The sequence below is a fragment of the Carcharhinus amblyrhynchos genome, chromosome 2 (assembly GCF_965287045.1).
Source record: "Carcharhinus amblyrhynchos chromosome 2, sCarAmb.v2.hapA, whole genome shotgun sequence".
NCBI classification, from domain to species: domain Eukaryota; kingdom Metazoa; phylum Chordata; class Chondrichthyes; order Carcharhiniformes; family Carcharhinidae; genus Carcharhinus; species Carcharhinus amblyrhynchos.
Genome location: NC_137325.1, coordinates 105,943,415 through 105,962,071, shown reverse-complemented (window position 1 = coordinate 105,962,071; position 18,657 = coordinate 105,943,415). Strand labels below are relative to the sequence as shown.

Here is an 18,657-nt window from a genome sequence, read left to right as displayed (position 1 = left end):
GCCAGAGCCACAGAACCACCATGGGAAGCAATGCAAACACTGCTCCCAAATTTGGCCACAAGGATGGGTGTCCATATACTTTGGCAAAGTACACCAACTTCCACAACAAACTGGAAAACCCATCATTGGTGGGATGTATGCCAATCCGAATAGGTGATGAATGGTCTGTGCCTGTAAATAGGAAAATGCATGGATCTTCCAGGGTCTGCTTCTGGAGACTTGCTTATTGCAATGACACCCTAGGGTGTCTCTTGCCTCCCATAAAAGAGGGACTAATCAGCAAAACTAGAGCCATGGAAGGAAGTAGCGATCTTTATGTTAAATTGCATCGTATAATTTATGGTTGCAAATTCTTCTGTTTTTTTCTGAGCATGTTGAATTTTTCCTGTAATTAATAAATCTTTCTCTCTCTCTCTGTTTAAATCCTTTACATCCCACAGTAAAGAAAAATCAAAGTTAAAAATGTAATTAAGACAGCTTCAATGAAACGGCTTCCAACAGTTTACCTTCATTTTATTCAAGCACAATATTATTTCAAAATCTTACAAACTTTTAATTAGGTTCACATTGGAAATATTCTTAAATCACACACTTTTCTCACAACAAGCAATTTGAAATGTCTATCCACACACACAGGGCAGAATCTTGCTGACATAGGTATTTATTTTGGATCAAGGCTATTTACTGGTCCTGGCCTCTCTGGGGTCTAACGCCCACACAGCCCGTCTCCACATTTAACATCCAGCTAGAGATGGTGAATGAGTTTGGGAAGTGGGAGTTGGAAATCAGGCAACCCATTTAAAGGCTGCCTGGCATTCTGAACCATAGCTGCATGCAGACTGCCTATTGACTGAGGGGTGTGACAGAGAGGACCAGAACAACGCACCTTGGTGGCCCTGCGGTTAGCACTGCTGACTCACAGCACCAGAGACCAGGTTGAGTTCCAGCCTCGAGTGACTGTGTGGAGTTTGCACATTCCCCCTCTGTCTGTGTGGGTTTCTTCCAGGTGCTGCAGTTTCTTCCCACAGTCCAAAAATGTGCAGCTTAGGTTGATAAGTGGCTTTGGTCATGATAAGTTGCCCCTTAGTGTCAGGGAGAATGTGTGGGGTTACAGGTATAGGGTCTGGGTGGGATTGTATAGACTTGATGAGCTGAATGGCCTCTTTCTGTACTGTAGGAACTCTATGATTCTATGAATGGACTCTGAGCTGTTGCATTGGCTGCAAATGTTACAAAGCACTGTTACAATCTTACTGCCCCCATTTGCACATGGTGAGACTTGGTAGAAATGCATTAAGATTTGATTGGTCTATACAATAATGTGTTTGAACCTGGATGGCATAAATCTGGTACACGAAAGCACGTAAAGGAAGCTCTGGACAAACAAATGAGTTTCTGGAATTCTTTAACAAATACAGTTTTCCCTCTGGCTATTTTAGAGATTGTCAGTCTGCTTGCTAAAGTTCCACAAATTGGTTCATAATAATTGAGATCGCTTATGAGTTATCACAATGGCAAAGATGTACAACCGATCCATAAGATGAGTTTGGTTCCTCCATTCTATAGGAAGGAAAAAAAATCAAACATTGCTAAATCGTGCCCTGATGAAATTATACTAAAACGGTATCCCAAAGGATCAGGTAACATTAAAATGATTCCACTTTCATACATCTCTGATTTATAACCTCTCATATAGCTTGTAATTTTCCATAGTTCCTTTCCTAATAGAGAATTCTTCTTGGCAACCCATTTATAAAGCATCTTTCATGTAACCCCTTCTTAAATGTGGTTTCCAAAGACAGCTCATGCAAACAGTCCACAGGGCCCACAGTGTGTCAGCACCTGAACAGCTCAGCTGAGATAGCTCCACAGTCAGAAGCCATTGTTTTCAGAAATAGGCATCCAGTCGACATTATAAAGTGGAGTGGGGCGCAGCAGGGATGGTTCCTTGATTAGTTGAAGGCCTGGCAGAGACCCCAGGCCAGAATTGAACATTGGTCCCTGGTGCTGTGAGGCAGCAGTGCTTTTAATAAATGAATAAATGCCCACATCATAGGCCATGGTAAGAGAAGAAAGACTTGCATTTATATGGCACATTTCGCTGGAGATCTTAAAAGCGCTTTGCAACCAGTGGCATGCTTTTGATGTGTAGTCACTGTTGTAAAGTATGAAACACAGCCAATTTATGAACAGCAAGCTTCAACAGGGAGAAATGCGATAATGATCAGACAACGGGGGTGATTCCCCTCACCCACTGCACAGCTCGAGTAACGCAGCAGGATTTACTCCTGTCCCTCACTAACGGGAAACAGGTGGCCCGACCCCTTGAGAGAGAAGAGAGGCCCGTCAGGGTGGTTGAGAGTAAGGGGGGGGGGGTGTCCCTTGGGCAGTGGCAGCCTGGCAGTGCCTGTCTGTCCCACTGGCACTGCCAAGGGACAAACTGGCAACGCCCACCGGGGCAATGAGAGTAGGGAGAGATCCGCTGCCATTCTGCATTGGGATCACAGGCAGACAAAGGGAATAAAGCGACATGGACTGGCCATCTGGATGGTGGGACAAGTCAGAGCCCTTGGGGATGGTCATCGGGTGGCCGAACTGTTAAGGGGATTGGAACTGGCCAGAGGGTGGTGGTTGGGGGTGGGAGGCGGTGGGGACATTGGGGCTGGCTTAGGGAGGTCCAGGAAAGTAGCGATGTGGGTGTGGCCAGCGATCGGGAGACCAGCAATGCGAGGACATTGTGCACGCGTCAATCTCTGCACTGATAGATCAACACATGCGCAGTGGTCCACTCAGCACTATGCTGCCACTCTCTCAGGCGTGAATAGGCCCTGTTGCTGATTTTCAGAGTGAATCGTGCTGGGGCACGGTGTGACGTACAGAGTGTTAGGGATTCAATCTGGAAATCACGCTGAAAATACCAGTGGGACGTACTCCCATTTTCCCGGACGTTTGGAACTTGCAATTTTCTTTGGGAGAATCCCGGCCAATCTGTTTTTGTAAAGTCAGTTAGGGGATAGACATTGGGAAGAACATCAGGATAATTCCCCTGCTCCTCTTTGAAATAGTGCCCTGAGACTTTCTGCACCCACCTGAGAGAGCAGATGGGCCTCAGTTCAATATCTTGTTGGAAGCAATACTTCCTCAGTACCCTGCAGACCTGTCAGGCCTGGAGTGAGACTTGAACCCAGAAACTTCTGAGGTGTGAGTTAGACCAAAAGAGCCACAGCTCAGACCAATGATGACATCATTTCCTGATGTGCACTGAAGCCACTTTATATGTGTTGCTTTTACTTATTGTTACATTATCTATTTAATTGAGAGGTCTGATGTGTGTGCTAGTGAGTAGGGAGAATGATCTGAAATTTCAGAATTCCCATCTAATGCCAATGTGGCAATAACATCCCAGAGGTTAGTGGGGAATGATTTACCATCTGATTTTCAGGATTGACATACATGTACAATCCTGATGCCCCATCGTGTCCCCAGTGCTTCACTGGTGCCTATGTTACATTTATTTCTCTATGCCCTCCCAGTCTTGGAATCATCCAATCCCTACAGTGTAGAAGAGGCCATTTGGCCCAACTCTCTGACATAGCATCACGCCCAGGTCCTTTCTCCTGACCTATCCCCACACATTTACCATGGCTATTCCCATCTAACCTACACATTTTGGGACACTAAGGGGCAATTTAGCATGGCCAATCCACCTAACATCTTTGGATTGTGGGAGGAAACCGGAGCGCCCAGAGGAAACCCATGCAGACATGGGGAGAATGTGCAGACTACAAAAGACAGTGACCCAAGGCTGGAATTGAACTCAAGTCCCTGATGCCTTGAGGCAACAGTGCTAACCACTGTGCCACTGTGCAGTGTTAATGCAGTTGCAGTCATGTTTCTCGAAGCCTCATCCCCAGGTCAGGTGATAAGGCCATATTTCTTTGAAGTTCTTCTTTCATATACAAGGTACATACCTGGGAAGCTGCGAGATCCAGGTCTCAGGGGTCTGGACTTCAAAAGGGATATAAATAGGGAGTATCAATCTCACGCGGAAACAATTTCCAGACATATGGTTAAGATGATGGATAAGTTAAAGGAGTCCACTACCTACATCTGCAGCACATTCAGCAAAGTTTCTCACAATTTGCAGAAGATCCTCAGGACAGTCTGTATGTAGATTTGTTGTAGCATCAAAAATGCTAGTTTGAAGTTGTAATGGTGTTATAATTTTTGAAATGATGACTATCAATACTTTAATGAATGCTTTGAACAAAGATTTCCATGAACGACTTGGGTCTGTGATGGCACTGACCTCTGAACTTGTGCCAAACTACGTTGGAATGTAGGGAATGAGTACAGATGTCACTGAATCTTTAGAGAATGGTAATGCCCTCTAGTGCCAGCATATGGGACAACTTCAGACATGAGGTGGCATCTACCCGCAACAGCACCACACCCTGTCCCCACTCCAACTAGTTACTGCACAATGTGAGAAGCTGACTCCTATTGGACAGTTGTTACCCTCAGGTATCCAAGTTTTGAATGGAACCACTCAAGGCAACCATTATCCAAGGTCATACCACTCAGGAGTAATTCTTTGGAATACTTGGAAGCCTGGTAACAGCTCCTACTGCCACTAATAAAGATTTTTTTTAGATGGGTTTGGGTGGAAGTGGAGAGGAAAGGGAAAAATGCTATAACAATGTCATCTTGACTCTGTTCAAATGTGGCAAAAAGGTTTGTGGTACCTCTCCGAAAGAACTTTTTTTTTGGAAGATAAATTTAGGTGCAGTTGTTTGCAGTGGATTTAAGAAGACATTTTCCAGTTTACTGTCCCAAACCTGTCCTGAAACAGAGGAACATCAAAGATGACTTGTAAAAGAATAAACATTACTAGAACTCGGACCGAAACATCATGCACCATTAATATTCTATTGCAGTCCTTTCCTGAGGGGTCCAATCACAACATTGCAGAAACATTGAAGTGATTTAGCACCAGGACACAGCACTGAAAACACAGAATTGTAAAATTTGTGGCACTTGATTTGTGATTTGTGGGACGGAAGAAGGATGATGTCATGTTGTTTAGTTGAAGTCTGAAACTCATGTTTTCCTCTTATTGTTTAAATAAGGTGAAGCTCCACAGCCACCATCAATGGTGAAATGATAGTCAATTGTGCAACATTCTCTAGATAATTCCAAACATAGATTCTCAATTCTGAAATTTGTAATGAGACTAAAAAAGCAGTTAAAGAAGGGAATTCTAGAGTCATAGAGTGATAGAAGTTTACAGCATGGGAATGGCCCTTCGGCCCAACTTGTCCATGCTGCCCCTTTTTCTAACCTCTAAGCTAGTCCCAATTGCTCGCATTTGGACCATATTCCTCTATATCCATCTTACCCATGTAACTGTCTAAACACTTTTTAAAAGACAAAATTGTACCCCTCTCAACTACTATCTCTGGCAAACACTCACCAACCTCTGTGTGAAAAAATTGCCCCTCTGGACCCTTTTGTATCTCTTCCCTCTCACCTTAAACCTATGTCCTCTAGTTTTAAACACTCTTCCCTTTGGGGAAAGATATTGACTATCTAGCTGATGTATGCCCCTCATCATTTTATAGAGATCTATAAGATCATCCCTCCTACACTCGAGAGAAAAAAGTCCCAGTCTATCCAGCCTCTCCTAATAACTCAAATGATCAAGTCCTGGTAGCATTCTAGTAAATCTTTTCTGCACTCTTTCTAGTTTAATAATATCCTTTCTATAATAGGGTTACCAGAATTGCACACAGTATTCCATGTATGGCCTTACCAATGACTTGTACAACTTCAACAAGACGTCCCAGCTCCTGTATTCAATGTTCTGATCAATGAACCAAGCATACTGAATACCTTCTTCACCAGCCTGTCCACCTGTGACTCCACTTTCACGGAGTTATGTGCCTGTACCCTTAGATCTCTTTGTTCTATAACTTTCCCTAGCTCCCTGCTATTAACTGAGTAAGTCCTGCCCTGATTCAATCTACCAAAATGCATTACCTTAAATTCCAAAGGACATTCATCAGCCTACTGGCCCAATTGATCAAGATCCCATTGTTATCCTAGATAACCTTCATCATGCCACCAGTCTTGGTGTCATCTACAAACTTACTAATCATACCTACTAAATTCTCAACCAAATCATTAATATAAATAACAAATAACAGTAGACTCAGGACCTGCTTAAGGCACATTGCCCCCACAGGCCCCTAGTTTGAAAAACAACCCTCTACAACCACTCTGTCTTCTGTCATCAGGCCAATTTTGAATCCATTTGTCTCACCTTGGATCCCGTGAGATTTAACCTTATGCAACAACCTACCATGTGGCATCTTGTCAAATGCCTTGCAAAAGTCCATGTAGATAACATCAACTGCACTGCCCTCATCTACCTTCTTGGCTACTCCCTCAAAAAACTCAATCAAATTTGTGAGACATGATTTTCCATTCACAAAGCCACGGTCTTTGCGTCTGTAAATGCCTGTATATCCTCTCTCTCAAAATACCTTCCCACAACTTACCCACTACAGATGAGGGTAGAATGAGGGTATGAGGAAATCGCAGGATAGAAATCAAAGACTGGTAAAAAGATTTATCAAATCAGCCGTGATTTAAATAGATGGTGGAATACTCTGAAGAGGTTGAATGGTCTTCTCCTATCCCCATGGGAAATAATTCTTTAGCGTAGGAAGTGATAATGAGGTATTGCTAGAGATTAGAAAGGTATGGAGGGAAAATTCAGATCAGCACTGCCCATAGCAATAGTATTAAAGCAGAGAGTTACAAGACAATGGAGTGATAGACAGAAGGTACATTTTAGAGTTTAAAGGAAGACTTGTTTGTAATATATATAAATGATCTAGAGGAAAACGTGGGTGGTCTGATGAAGTTTGCAGATGACACGAAGATTGGTGGAGTTGCTGATAGTGCCAGGGATTGTCAGTGGATGCAACAGGAGACTTGGGCACAGAAATGGCAGATGGAGTTTAATGCGAGGTGATGCATTTTGGAAGATTAAATTTAGGTGTGAATTATACTGCAAATGGCAGAACCCTTAGAAACATTAACATGCAGAGGGATCTGGGCGTGCAGGTCCACTGTTCCCTAAAAGTGGCAACCCAGGTGGCCAAAGTGATTAAGAAGGCATATTGCATGCTTGCCTTCATCAACCAGGGCATTGAATACAGGAGTTGGGAAATCATGTTGCAGCTATATAAAACCTTGGTCAGGCCGCATTTGTAGTATTGCGTGCAGTTCTGGTCACTTCACTACTAGAAAGACATGAAAGCTTTGGAGAGAGTGCAAAGAAGGTTCAGCAGGATGTTACATAGGTGTTGGCTATGAGAAGAGGTTGAATAAACTAGGATTGTTTTCACTGGAAAGACAGGGGCTGAGGAGAGACCTGATAGAGGTTTACAAAATTATGAGAGGTATAGACAGGGTGGATAGTCAGAGGCTTTTTCCCATGGTGGAAGTGTCAATTACAAGGGAATACAGGTTCTAGGTGAGAGGGGGAAATTTGAGGGAGATGTGCGGGGTACGTTTTTCACACAAGTGTCGTGGGTGCCTGGAACATGCTGCCAGAGGAGGTGGTGGAACCAGGCACATTAGCAACATTTAAGAAGCATCTGGATGGGTACATGAATAGTGGGGGGGAATAGAAGGATTCAGACCAAGTAAGAGCAGAAGGTTATTTTTAGTTTAGTTAGGGCATCATGATTGGCACAAGCTCAGAGGGCTGAAGGGCCTGTTCCTATGCTATATTGTTCTTTGTTCTAACAATAACTTTTTGCAATGACTCACCAAAACGTCAGACAGTAAAATGCTAGATAAACAAACTCATTAGGAGCAAGATAGTGCCAAAAACACATATTAGCAATTGTAGATTAAGCCCAAATGTGACCAGCAATTGTGAGTTAACAGCACCTTCCATATCTTAGAAATTACTGATGCAAAGGCAACATAGTAGAAGCTAGAGGGATCGTATTTCTTACAGATAGCGTGAACATGAGACAACTTCCAGAAGGAAAGCTAAGCTTGGGGAAAGATAGATCAAAGAGATGGTGGGGTTAAATTCAGAGAAACACACATCTTCAAAGCAACGGGAGGCATTCCATCAGGAGAAGACACTTTACTGAGGTCCATGTTATATTCGAAATTCAACACTTTTGAGGGCAAGTGGGAGTCATTTTCAGTGTTGTTGCCTGGTCAGTAAAAATGGTGGAACAGACCACCCAGTGTAGAATCATCGATTTTTACTCATAATGGAGCGAAAATCGGGCTTGTTTGACAATTAGGAGGCTATCCAATACATCAGGTTACAGCCTAGGCAATCAATTTGAAAATGTCCACGTTCATAACTTCCCCAACCTCCCATTAAGCTTCCAAAGCAAACCAAAATTTTTTTAAAAATGATGGCTTTGCCTTTACCAATGAATATTGACCATTCTAAACAAATAAAGACCATCTTTCTAAATTCTATGAACTCAGAGTTTCCAACAGTATAGAAATCACTCAGTCGACATCTGCCTTTGATGTAGCTAACCCACACACCTGCTGTCAGTCATCTGGCCCCTCCCCTCCCACAATTCAAGGCAATTCCTTGTGATAAAAAGAAAAATGTGTGCTGGCACTTGTACAATTTTTTTTCACTATTTATTTAACTCCACTCTAACCCGTACCAAAAGGAACCAGATTATTGAGAAGTCCCACTGAAACTTCTCAATTATAACAAAGATGGAAGAGGGAGGCCATGAAAGGTTGGCAGCGGTCATGTTTCTTCACCACTGCTACCAGGTTTTAGCCTCCCCTACCGGTGAAGCTGCTCTGGACATAAACACCCGTGGTTTGAATAATAGGAGCTGATGCATTTGAACATTCAAAACTAGTTTCCAGTTCAATTGTGCAACCTAACTAGTTTACTATAGAGCATAAAGTCACGTGTCGAGGGCCATGTTGAGGAAAAAAGTGTTTTCTAATTAACTTTTTGTAATGTCATGTCCATGAGACATTTCCAAGGAGAATGTAATCAAGTGTGACAACCTCCAGGACTTGCATGGGGAATCCCTGATTGACCTCTCTGTAATATTTGAGCTCCCTGGTAATTATCTCACCAGGTGGAACTTGTATACTGAGCCCTTTATAAAGCAGGCCCCTGAGTGGGTCCATTACTGCACTGTGCTGGTTGGGATCTGTTTATGGTCACCACAGGCTTGTGGTTTTGCTTTATTTTATTTTGTGCAATAAAGCACTACTCTACAGCTGATTCCTGGAGTTATTACATCAACCAAAACTGCTGAATATCAAGCCTGCTTCCTGCCTTTGGCCTGACCACAATACCACAATGCTTGCCTTCCCTTCTTTCTCCCTTTTTTAGGCCAAGCAGAACAGGAAACATCACCCATGAAGTGCATGATTATTGCTGACAAAACTGTCACAACCTGAGTCAATGCACATTTTTGTCCGCAGAAAATTAGACCCCACGTCGATTCTCAAAAATAGTCTTTGCCAGAAACCTGTCAGAAATTACGCTGGAATCATCACAAACAACACAGAAATTAGCTTTCAGGAAAAGAACCAGATGTGCTGATGAAGGAAGGGATGTCAAATGGGAAAAGTCTAGAAGGAGGGCACTTATATCATACTTAAATGCAACACAAGTCTTAAATACAAGCTTAAAAGCATCCCAAAAATTCCAAAAGTAGACATGTAATCAATAAGCAGCACTCACAAAATAATCCCAAGTTGGAAATGATGGAGGAACAAAATTACCAATCATGACAGAATTGAATGTTTTACTACAATCCTCACAGAAACATTGTATTAGCTGTTTGGACTTTGACTCGGGATATCTGTGTTCTTGCCTGTGAACAATACCTGCGTTTTTGAAAATCCTGCATTAACACGGAACTTCTGCTCCCTTGGCAAACAGTTTTGAAAAAAAAATGACGTGTGAAAATGCACTACAAAAGGCCTCTGTCACCTCTAGAACGCCATCAATTATTGCGCTCTGAGCTGCCTCAGTATAATTCTCCTCAGGTGCTTGGGAGCAGAAATATTCTGAGCACTAACAACTTCTGAGTCTTTGTGGTGGAATTCAATACCACAGGGTCCACATAAGTGACAAAATATCTGTGATGTGTTCATTCTAAAGATCCTCATACAATCATTTAAAGTAATTCTTGCCCTGCCAAATCTCTCCACTTGGATAAAAACAAAATACTGCGGACACTGGAATCTGAAATGAAAACAGAAAATGCTGGAAAGCCTCAGCAGGTCTGACAGCATCTAAGGAGAAAGAATAGCACCAATGTTTTGAGTCGAGAGCTGATGAAGGGTCATCCAGGCGCGAAACGTTGCCTCTATTCTCTCTCCACTAGTTACCCAGACCTTCCCATTCCCCATATTTTCTCCAACCCAATTAATGGGGCTGATTCTCCCATTTCGACCTGCTAATTTTTTGGAGGGTCGCATCGGGAGATGCGCGCATGCACCAATTTGCAGGATTTGTGCATGTGTTCCAGATGTACGCCCGTCTCCCACTGCCGGATATCCGCTGCAGTCGGAACCTCGCAGGAAACTGGTAGAAACACAAGGTAAGTCATTTTAATCTATTTTAATGCAATTTAAATGTGATTATCGGGCCTGGGACTGAATTCTCTGGGTCCGATAGCATCTACCACCTGACCAGTACAAATTCACTTTGGTGAGGTTCAGAGTAGTTCTCCACTTTTGGGGAACTATCATGAGACCCCACTGGAGTGAAAGGAGGGGGCAACTGGGGTCCCCCCAAAAGGTCAGGTGGAGGGGGAGTGGTGCCTCTGGAAAGTGGGAAACCTGGTAATGCCAGCCTTTGCCCCTTGGCACTGCCTAAGGGGCAAAGTGCCCATGCCCAGGGTGCACCACTGGGCATCAAGCAATGGCAAAGGGCTGGGGCAAATGGGGCAGGGCCATGGGCATGGGGCCAGCTGGGACAAGGCCAAGGGGCGATTGGTGGGAGTGGGGGCTCCCACTGCCATTCTGCATTGGGATCCGGTCGAGGCTTCGAGGGAGGTCAGTGATCGGGGTGGGCTTGGGGGGTGGTGGGGAGGGGGTCTGCCACGGGTGTCTGTCTCCCATGGAGGGGGGCGATGCTGGGGCGGGAGGGGATAGGGATTGTCACTCATCGGGGGGCGGGGGGGGGGGGGGCGGGCGGGAGCTGGAGATCGGGGAGCTCTGGGATGGGACAGAGTCGGGCCTGGCCCAGGAATGGTCATGAGGGCCATGATCAGGGCAGGATGGAGAGAGCAGAACTGCAAGGTTCCTGGGCTGGCCAGAGATCAAGTTGGCCAACAAACTGCAATCTGACAGATCAGGGCCACTGCGCATGTGCAGTGTTCTGGAACTGTCAGACGCTGGCATGAATAGGCCCTGCCCCTGAGCTTTTAATAATGTTCACAATTGTGACCTCTGCAATGCACAGAGTGTGGAGATTCGAGTGTGAAGTCCTACCGAAAAAAACAATTGTGATTTACACCATTTTTCCCGCAAATTCAGCACTTAGAACATTTTTGGGAGAATTGCCCCCAATATATTTATTGTATGTATCTATATCTCTTTCAGACACCTCAACTGATTGGGAATAACATTATGAAGCAAGTGATTCCACAGTTTCAGGATCCATAGTGTTATTTCTTATGTATTTTGCCAGTTTCCCTTATTGTATCAGCCACTTCCATCAACATGGAGTGGCATGGTGACACAGTAGTTAGCATTGTTGCCTCACAGTGCCAGGGACTTGGGTTCGATTCCCGGTTTGGGTCACTGTCTGTGTGGAGTTTGCATGTTCTCCCCGTGTCTGTGTGGGTTTCCTCCAGGTGCTGTGGTTTCCTCCCACACTCCAAAGATGTGCAGGTTAGGCGGATTTGCCATGGTAAATTGCCCCTTAATGTCAGGGGGAACTAGCTAGGATAAATGCATGGGGTTATACGGATAGGCCTGGGTGGGATTATGGTCAGTGCAGACTCGATGGGATAAATGGCCACCTCCTGCACTGTAGGAATTCTATGATTCTAGTCTATGAACTTGTTCCTTAATGTTCTCATCTTCAGAGAATACAGTTTGGGTTTAGCCTGTCTCTCTTTATTGGTACATACGTATACTGGTTAATCAACTCTTTAGTTTCTTAAAGGTCAGCATATGCTCAGTAAAAATGCAATGTCCAACATAGGCACAATGGGTTTAATCTTCTGAAATTTGCTCCAAGTGCTGGCATTGCCGAGGACACTATCCTTTAGCTCCCCAAATGAATAGCCGGCTTTTCTCGCCAGATATTCCAGCTCTTAGAATAAAAAAAACAATCTTCTGATGCTGTCATGTATGCCATGTGGAGCCTCGTAGATCCAGCAATGCTGGCTACACAGAGATCGGGGCACCCTTTTAAAGGGTGACCCAATCAGCGAGCTCCATAAAAGTCCCCCCTTCCCCCATAAATGGGACCACCCCCACCATTCCCATATGCACAAGGGCAACCACTTTCTCATGATAAGGAGAATGTCCCCACATATCAGGGCAAACCCTCACCAATCCTCCCCCACAGATAAAGGGAAATCCAGCCACAAACACCGGGGCAACTCCTCCTCTACACACATAAGGGGAACCAATCCCCCCATCAATGGAGATCCTCAGGGGCCCACCCTGGCACTGCCACCCCACCAGGGGGCAATGCCTGGCCACTGCCCATGCATGGTCCTCTTCCTTGTGGACTATTACTTACCTTTGTGCCTCTGGGGCAGGTTCCCCTCGACTGCTTCATGTTTTTAAATGCTTGCTGTAAACCTCACCGACAGATGAATATTCAATGTGGGTGAAACATATGGTGGGATGCCCTTTACTAAAACTGGAATTTATTGCAATTCATTGAAATGAGATCCCTGTCCAGAGACACTACGTCACCGGCAAGGGATGTGGAAAATCGGAAAACGGAATTCAAGTCGCCATTTGCACTCACAGTGAATGTAGGTGGATAATTAACCCTAATATACTGACCAGCTCGGTAATATTTCCCCTATTATCTTCTATAACTTTTACAATGAAGCTGAGTTTAACTGCACTATGCAGTGGTGCGGAGTATCAAACTCATACCATCAACGCAATGTGACTATATTGTTTTCACACCTACTTTCTTAAATTCCATTCTGCTGAAATTGTGCTGCACATAAAGCTGGGCTTGAAGTGCACGACACATTATCACTAAATAAATGTAACAACACACGTATAAGGTTAATTTACAGGGATAATCCTGTAAATTAAATTTGTCGAAAGGAAATTCATTCAAAAACAATAAGGCATTTGTTACTGCTGTAGCCAGTTGAACATGGCAAATATATTTTATCCAAATTGAATTGGATTCCACCTCAATAATTAGATTGACTAAATTGAAGCAAGACAAACTGGATTTTTTTTTGCCCATCAAGCTGCACAAAACCAAATTGGCAGAAATCTATCCAAAATCTTGTTTGCATCCAAATTTCAAGTGGGCAAAATATTTACTTTACACCTCTGGGCCCCTTTGAAGCCAGCCTGGGTGAATCCAAAGTTAATTAAGGGATTAAGGCAGGATAAAGAGGCTGCCACTAAGTACCCCTAATTCCTCTTGAAACAGCTGACCAAGGCTACAGAACATAGCCACTGGCTCTGAAAATACTCTGGGACAAAATGGAAATATGATCAAAACCAAAGGGGCAGCATGGTGGCACAGTGGTTAGCACTGCTGCCTCACAGAAACAGGGACCCAGGTTCGATTCCCAGCTTGGGTCACTGTCTGTGTGGAGTTTGCACATTCTCCTCGCATCTGCATGGGTTTCTTCAGGGTGCCCCAGTTTCCTCCCAGAGTACAATGGTGATTTGGCCATGCTAAATTGTCCTTTCGTGTCAGGGGGACTGGCTAGGGTCAATGCATGGAGTTATGGGCTAGCACCTGGATGGGATTGTGGTTGGTACAGACTCGATGGGCCAATTGGCCTCCTTCTGCACTGTATGATTCTAAGATCTGTGATAAAGTCCTCCAGTACATAAGTATTGGGTAGGTTGAGGGAGTTGAGGAAATACTCTTACATCTCATAATCAAACAAGTGTGGTGTCTCCCCAAGGGTGTATAGGTTTGTCACCACCTGATCTTCCTGCACCGCTCACCACAATAACACAATATGCTGAAATGTGATATCCGAAAAGTACATTAGAGGACATGTGGCGTTAGCAATGTTGCATATGCTTTGCATAGGTTTGCCACACTTATTGCAAACACGTGCTGCAGACTAATGTATTATAACTGTCAGTGAAGTAAATCAAGCCATTTTTAAACTACTTTAAACTTTATTGGGAAAAGTTAAGGGTGCAAAACAAACTTCTGCAAATCTCTTGATGCCCATTTCTTTGAGTGCTTGTAAATGCAGAATCTGCCAACTAGTGGAAAGGAACTATAGGCTTATGTAGTTGCCACTTCAAAGGGAAGGCACTGTGTGTAATAAAAACTGGGATTGTAAAGTAGGAGAGCTGCCTAATTCAATAGCTGTCCTTGGCTCTTCTGGTAACACTCTGAACACAAGGGTGTCTCACACCATGTGGCAGTTAAATCAAAGAAGCAACCCAAGGTGAAAGTGACACTGAATATGAAAGTTCTGTACAGGCTTCCAACAAAGGCAAATTAACTCTGTATAAATTGCGTTCACGGCTGTTACTTAGGATTCCCTCTGTTAATTGAACCACATTACAGCCAATCATTGTTCCATGGCCAACGCTGCCTGGGAATTTGTAGCAAACAACAAGCCTGTGGAAACATTTCCTGACTGCAGGATTTTAGCAGAACATTGCATCTAGCATTTACTCGGAAGCAAAGCATCATAAATTGGTACATAGGTGGTATCCACAAATCTCTATGGAGTCACAAATTGCAGATTCCAGGAAGTGGAATTAGAGGGGCCTCTACCTCATGATAATTATCTACAGACGGTACAAAATACACATTTATTGATGACGATACAATATACATGTAGGTATCAACATTACCCAAACTGTCACCTAGATTGAAATTAATGAACCTACGTGGACTATTACTAATGAATTCTAGCTAATCAACTAGTTTTTAAATTGGCATCAAAGGCACCTATTTGTCTTGGTAAAATAATGAGTATAATTCTTCCAGATGTATATGATTAGTGATGCAATGCCATCATGTCACCAATTACAGCTGTTAAATAGAATTACTTTTTTTAAATGTGAGAATGGGATTGCCAGCAGAAATCAGGTTAATTAATGGCAGGATGAGGTTGCATATTTCTCATTCAACGTAATTATGTCATTTAAACAATGTGTTGATAATTCCAAATCTCGGCTTTGTTTCAAATGACTTATACTGAGATGTTCTGCATTTAATTTTCACTTGTATTCCTCCTGAAGGCTATAACACTTTATTAATCTTTAATAAGATTTTCACAGTCCTGAACTTTCTTAACTTCTTTATATTTAATTTTAATATTTGGATTAATGACAATAAGAGACAAAAAGGATTAACAGTGGAGTTAAATAGGGCCCATAATGTCATTTAATTAAACATTAAATATTTATCCTTACCTGTTGCTGAAGAAATATTTTGCTATAGTAGTTGATTATTGGTATAAGATCGCCTGAGGAATATGATTCATCCAGACTATAATTCAAACTAACACTGATTGGTGTCAACTTATCTCGAAACTCCTTTTCATCCTAGAATAAAATTAAAAATTTTGAAATAGACATCAATTCTTACCAAAATGGGAACATTTTATGTGTATGAATGAGATGTAATTAAGGCATTAAACTCATACTTTGAACTGGCCATTTGTAATAATAATGGCAACTTCCACATTACACAAGTGCTGAATCATAGAGTCATAGGGCCCAATTTTACCAATCGGAGGCTAAGGGCTGGATCTGGGCGTAAAACGGATCTGAGCCTGGAATCCTCGTTCCAGCGCACCCATACGCTTTTTGCCGGCTCTGATCCGATCCGCGCTGTGGGCAGGGCTTAGCGCTGCTGGAACGATCGGAGCTCTGAAATGCGCGGTTCGGAAACAATTTGAAACAGCGCACCCGGGCGCAAAAGTCAAAAACATCAGAGAGAGCCAGGGGTGGGGGGCTCAGATGGATCTCTGGTTGGGGGGGGGGTGGGGTGGGGGGCGGGGTAGTGATGGAGGATGGGGGGTAGGATAGACTTGGGAGAATCTCCACCACCACCCCCCACCAACCAGAGATCCATCTGAACCTGCACCCCCTCCTCCGGCAGATGCCAGCGGAAGGCCAGGAAGGTGCTGCAGGCTCTCCAATGAGTGCAGGTCAGAAGGATGGTGGAGGGAGACCAGCAATCGAGGTAGGTTGGGGGTGTACTCTGCCAAAGGGGGGATGCCTCCCAGGGGTGTTTGATCGCAGGGGGATCAGTGTACCCGAACAGAGAATTTTCACTACAGTGTTAATGTCAGCCTACTTGTGACACGAATAAATAAACTTTAAATTTTTAAACATTCAGGAATGAGTAATAAATTTTTGGTTAGCCAATAACAATCATATCCCATTTGTATATTAAAAAAGCCCATAGGACCATTAATGCATATTGCATTATGGATTGTTTTCAAATATTAATTATAATTTTTTGCATAAGCTACTGCAGCTTCTCATGAAAGAGAAGCTTTTGTGTGCAATAATTTCCAAAATAACATACATTCACAAATGCTGCCAGATGCAGGAGTGCAGGTTCTGATATCATCCTGAAGTCCTATCTGTTTTGCTTCCACGTACGTCATAGTTGCCACAGGAAAACACATCGGTGCCAAAGACCATGGGGGGTGTTGGGGGATTCTCCCAGCCAGGTGCATTACTCGAACAGTGCAGCAGGCCAGGTGACTTAAGTGGAAGCTGTTTAGCTAGCTTTCCGCTGGATGTCACGGCCTCCGTGCATCACCGCCCGTTAGATTTCCAGCGTTGTCAGTGCCAAAAATCGGCATGGAACTGAATAAATTATTTAAATTAGAATTTACATGTAATTAGCAGGCCTGGAGACTTCAGACAGCTTGGCCCTCTGGCACTGCCCAAGGGACAAAGCGGCAATGGACACGTCCAGGAGATAAGCAATTGGAGATGGGGGGGGGAGGGGGCTGTTCAGTAAGCTAGCGATGTGGAGACATGGGGCTGGCCAACAATCGAGCTAGCCAGCGATTGGGAGGCAGTGCGGGGCTAATGTTTACAAGCCGATCTCGGCGCTGACACATCAGCGTGTGCGCAGTGGCATGCTCAATGTTATGCTGCCAGCCTCTCCAATGGGAGTAGGCCCCACCCACAGCTTTTCAGCATGGTTCATGCTAGGGCACTCTGGGATGCACAGAGTGAGGGTGATTCATTTTGAAAATCCCATTGAGAAAAACAGCAGGATTTACATAAATTTGGCACTTATTTTTTGGGAGAATCCCATCCCATTTTGGTCCCAATAAAAATTACAAGAAAATTGCAAGAGAAAGACCAATGAGAGACTATGGCCAGCCAAAAATAATGGAAAAGTACAAATAAAAAGACTGAAATGAAAGGTTCTGATTGTTACTGTTGACTCCTTTTCAAGTCTGGACACCCATTATAAATTCTTCAGGCGTCCTCTTTGCTTGAAAAGAAACACAGAATGAAGATATCCCTGAAAATGTATTTAAAAGCAGTTGCCCATTAGAACTGGTCATACACCCTGAAAACTATGCGAGAGTTAAATAGATAAAATTCCAAATGGACAAAACCTCTCCTCATTTCCTTGCCCGTATGGTGAATTACTGACACAAAATAAGCAGCTGACAAGAAGCAGCCCAAGCTTCTTCTTTATTTTTAATGTAGAAACTATAGAAATCATTCAAGTTTGCTATTTTTCATTGTCTTAGTCCTGCCTTCCTTTCCACCTCGAATCACCTTGAAATTGCTACCTTACTCCTCATTGATTTTTATGAATGATTGCTGCTTATTCCATAATGCACTGTTGTTTGTGCAAAATCCTATATCTCATGTTGCTTTCATCAGTGATCTGCGTGTGTTTGCTATGCCCTTTGCAGCCTTGCCTGAAATTCAGCCAGTACTTCCCAGCCACACACTATTGTTGTGTAATCAAATCCTGATTTCCAGTATAACTGCTATGAACAGTTGTTTTTTTCTGATAAATCATAGCAAAATTATTTTACATGACTTTGCATCATTTGTTATTGAGCCATTTGATATCTTACCCCAAAGCATGCTCGCTAACAATTTTGATTTATCCCAAGCTCACAGCATTTATTCATGTCATGGTACCTCACAAATCAAATACAGATTTCTTTCTTTTATCTTTAACCTTATTAAGAATACAATATTTTTCAAACTTTTGTTTCTTTATACCTGTCCACTCTCCGTGCTCCAATCGCCAAGGACAGAATGACCTAGAATTTTTTGCACAACTGTATAATAGCAAAGCAATCTATCTCTATGGACACTGGATATTTGTGTTGAAACGCAAAGACATAACGCAGTCAATTCTGTGACCTAGGGTACATGTTTACTTAAATTATTTTTATTTAACTTCTTATCAGCAAAAACTGCCAC

At 43.3% G+C, this 18,657-nt stretch overlaps 1 protein-coding gene across 1 annotated transcript in view; it reads right to left on the bottom strand.

Moving 5' to 3' along the window:
* itga8 (integrin, alpha 8) overlaps positions 1–18,657 on the bottom strand; it is a 188,696-nt gene that overhangs the window by 96,687 nt on the left and 73,352 nt on the right. The window contains exon 18 of the mRNA XM_080210484.1: positions 15,649–15,780. Coding sequence (XP_080066610.1) covers positions 15,649–15,780 — 132 coding nt within the window. The remainder of the gene's footprint in view (positions 1–15,648; positions 15,781–18,657) is intronic.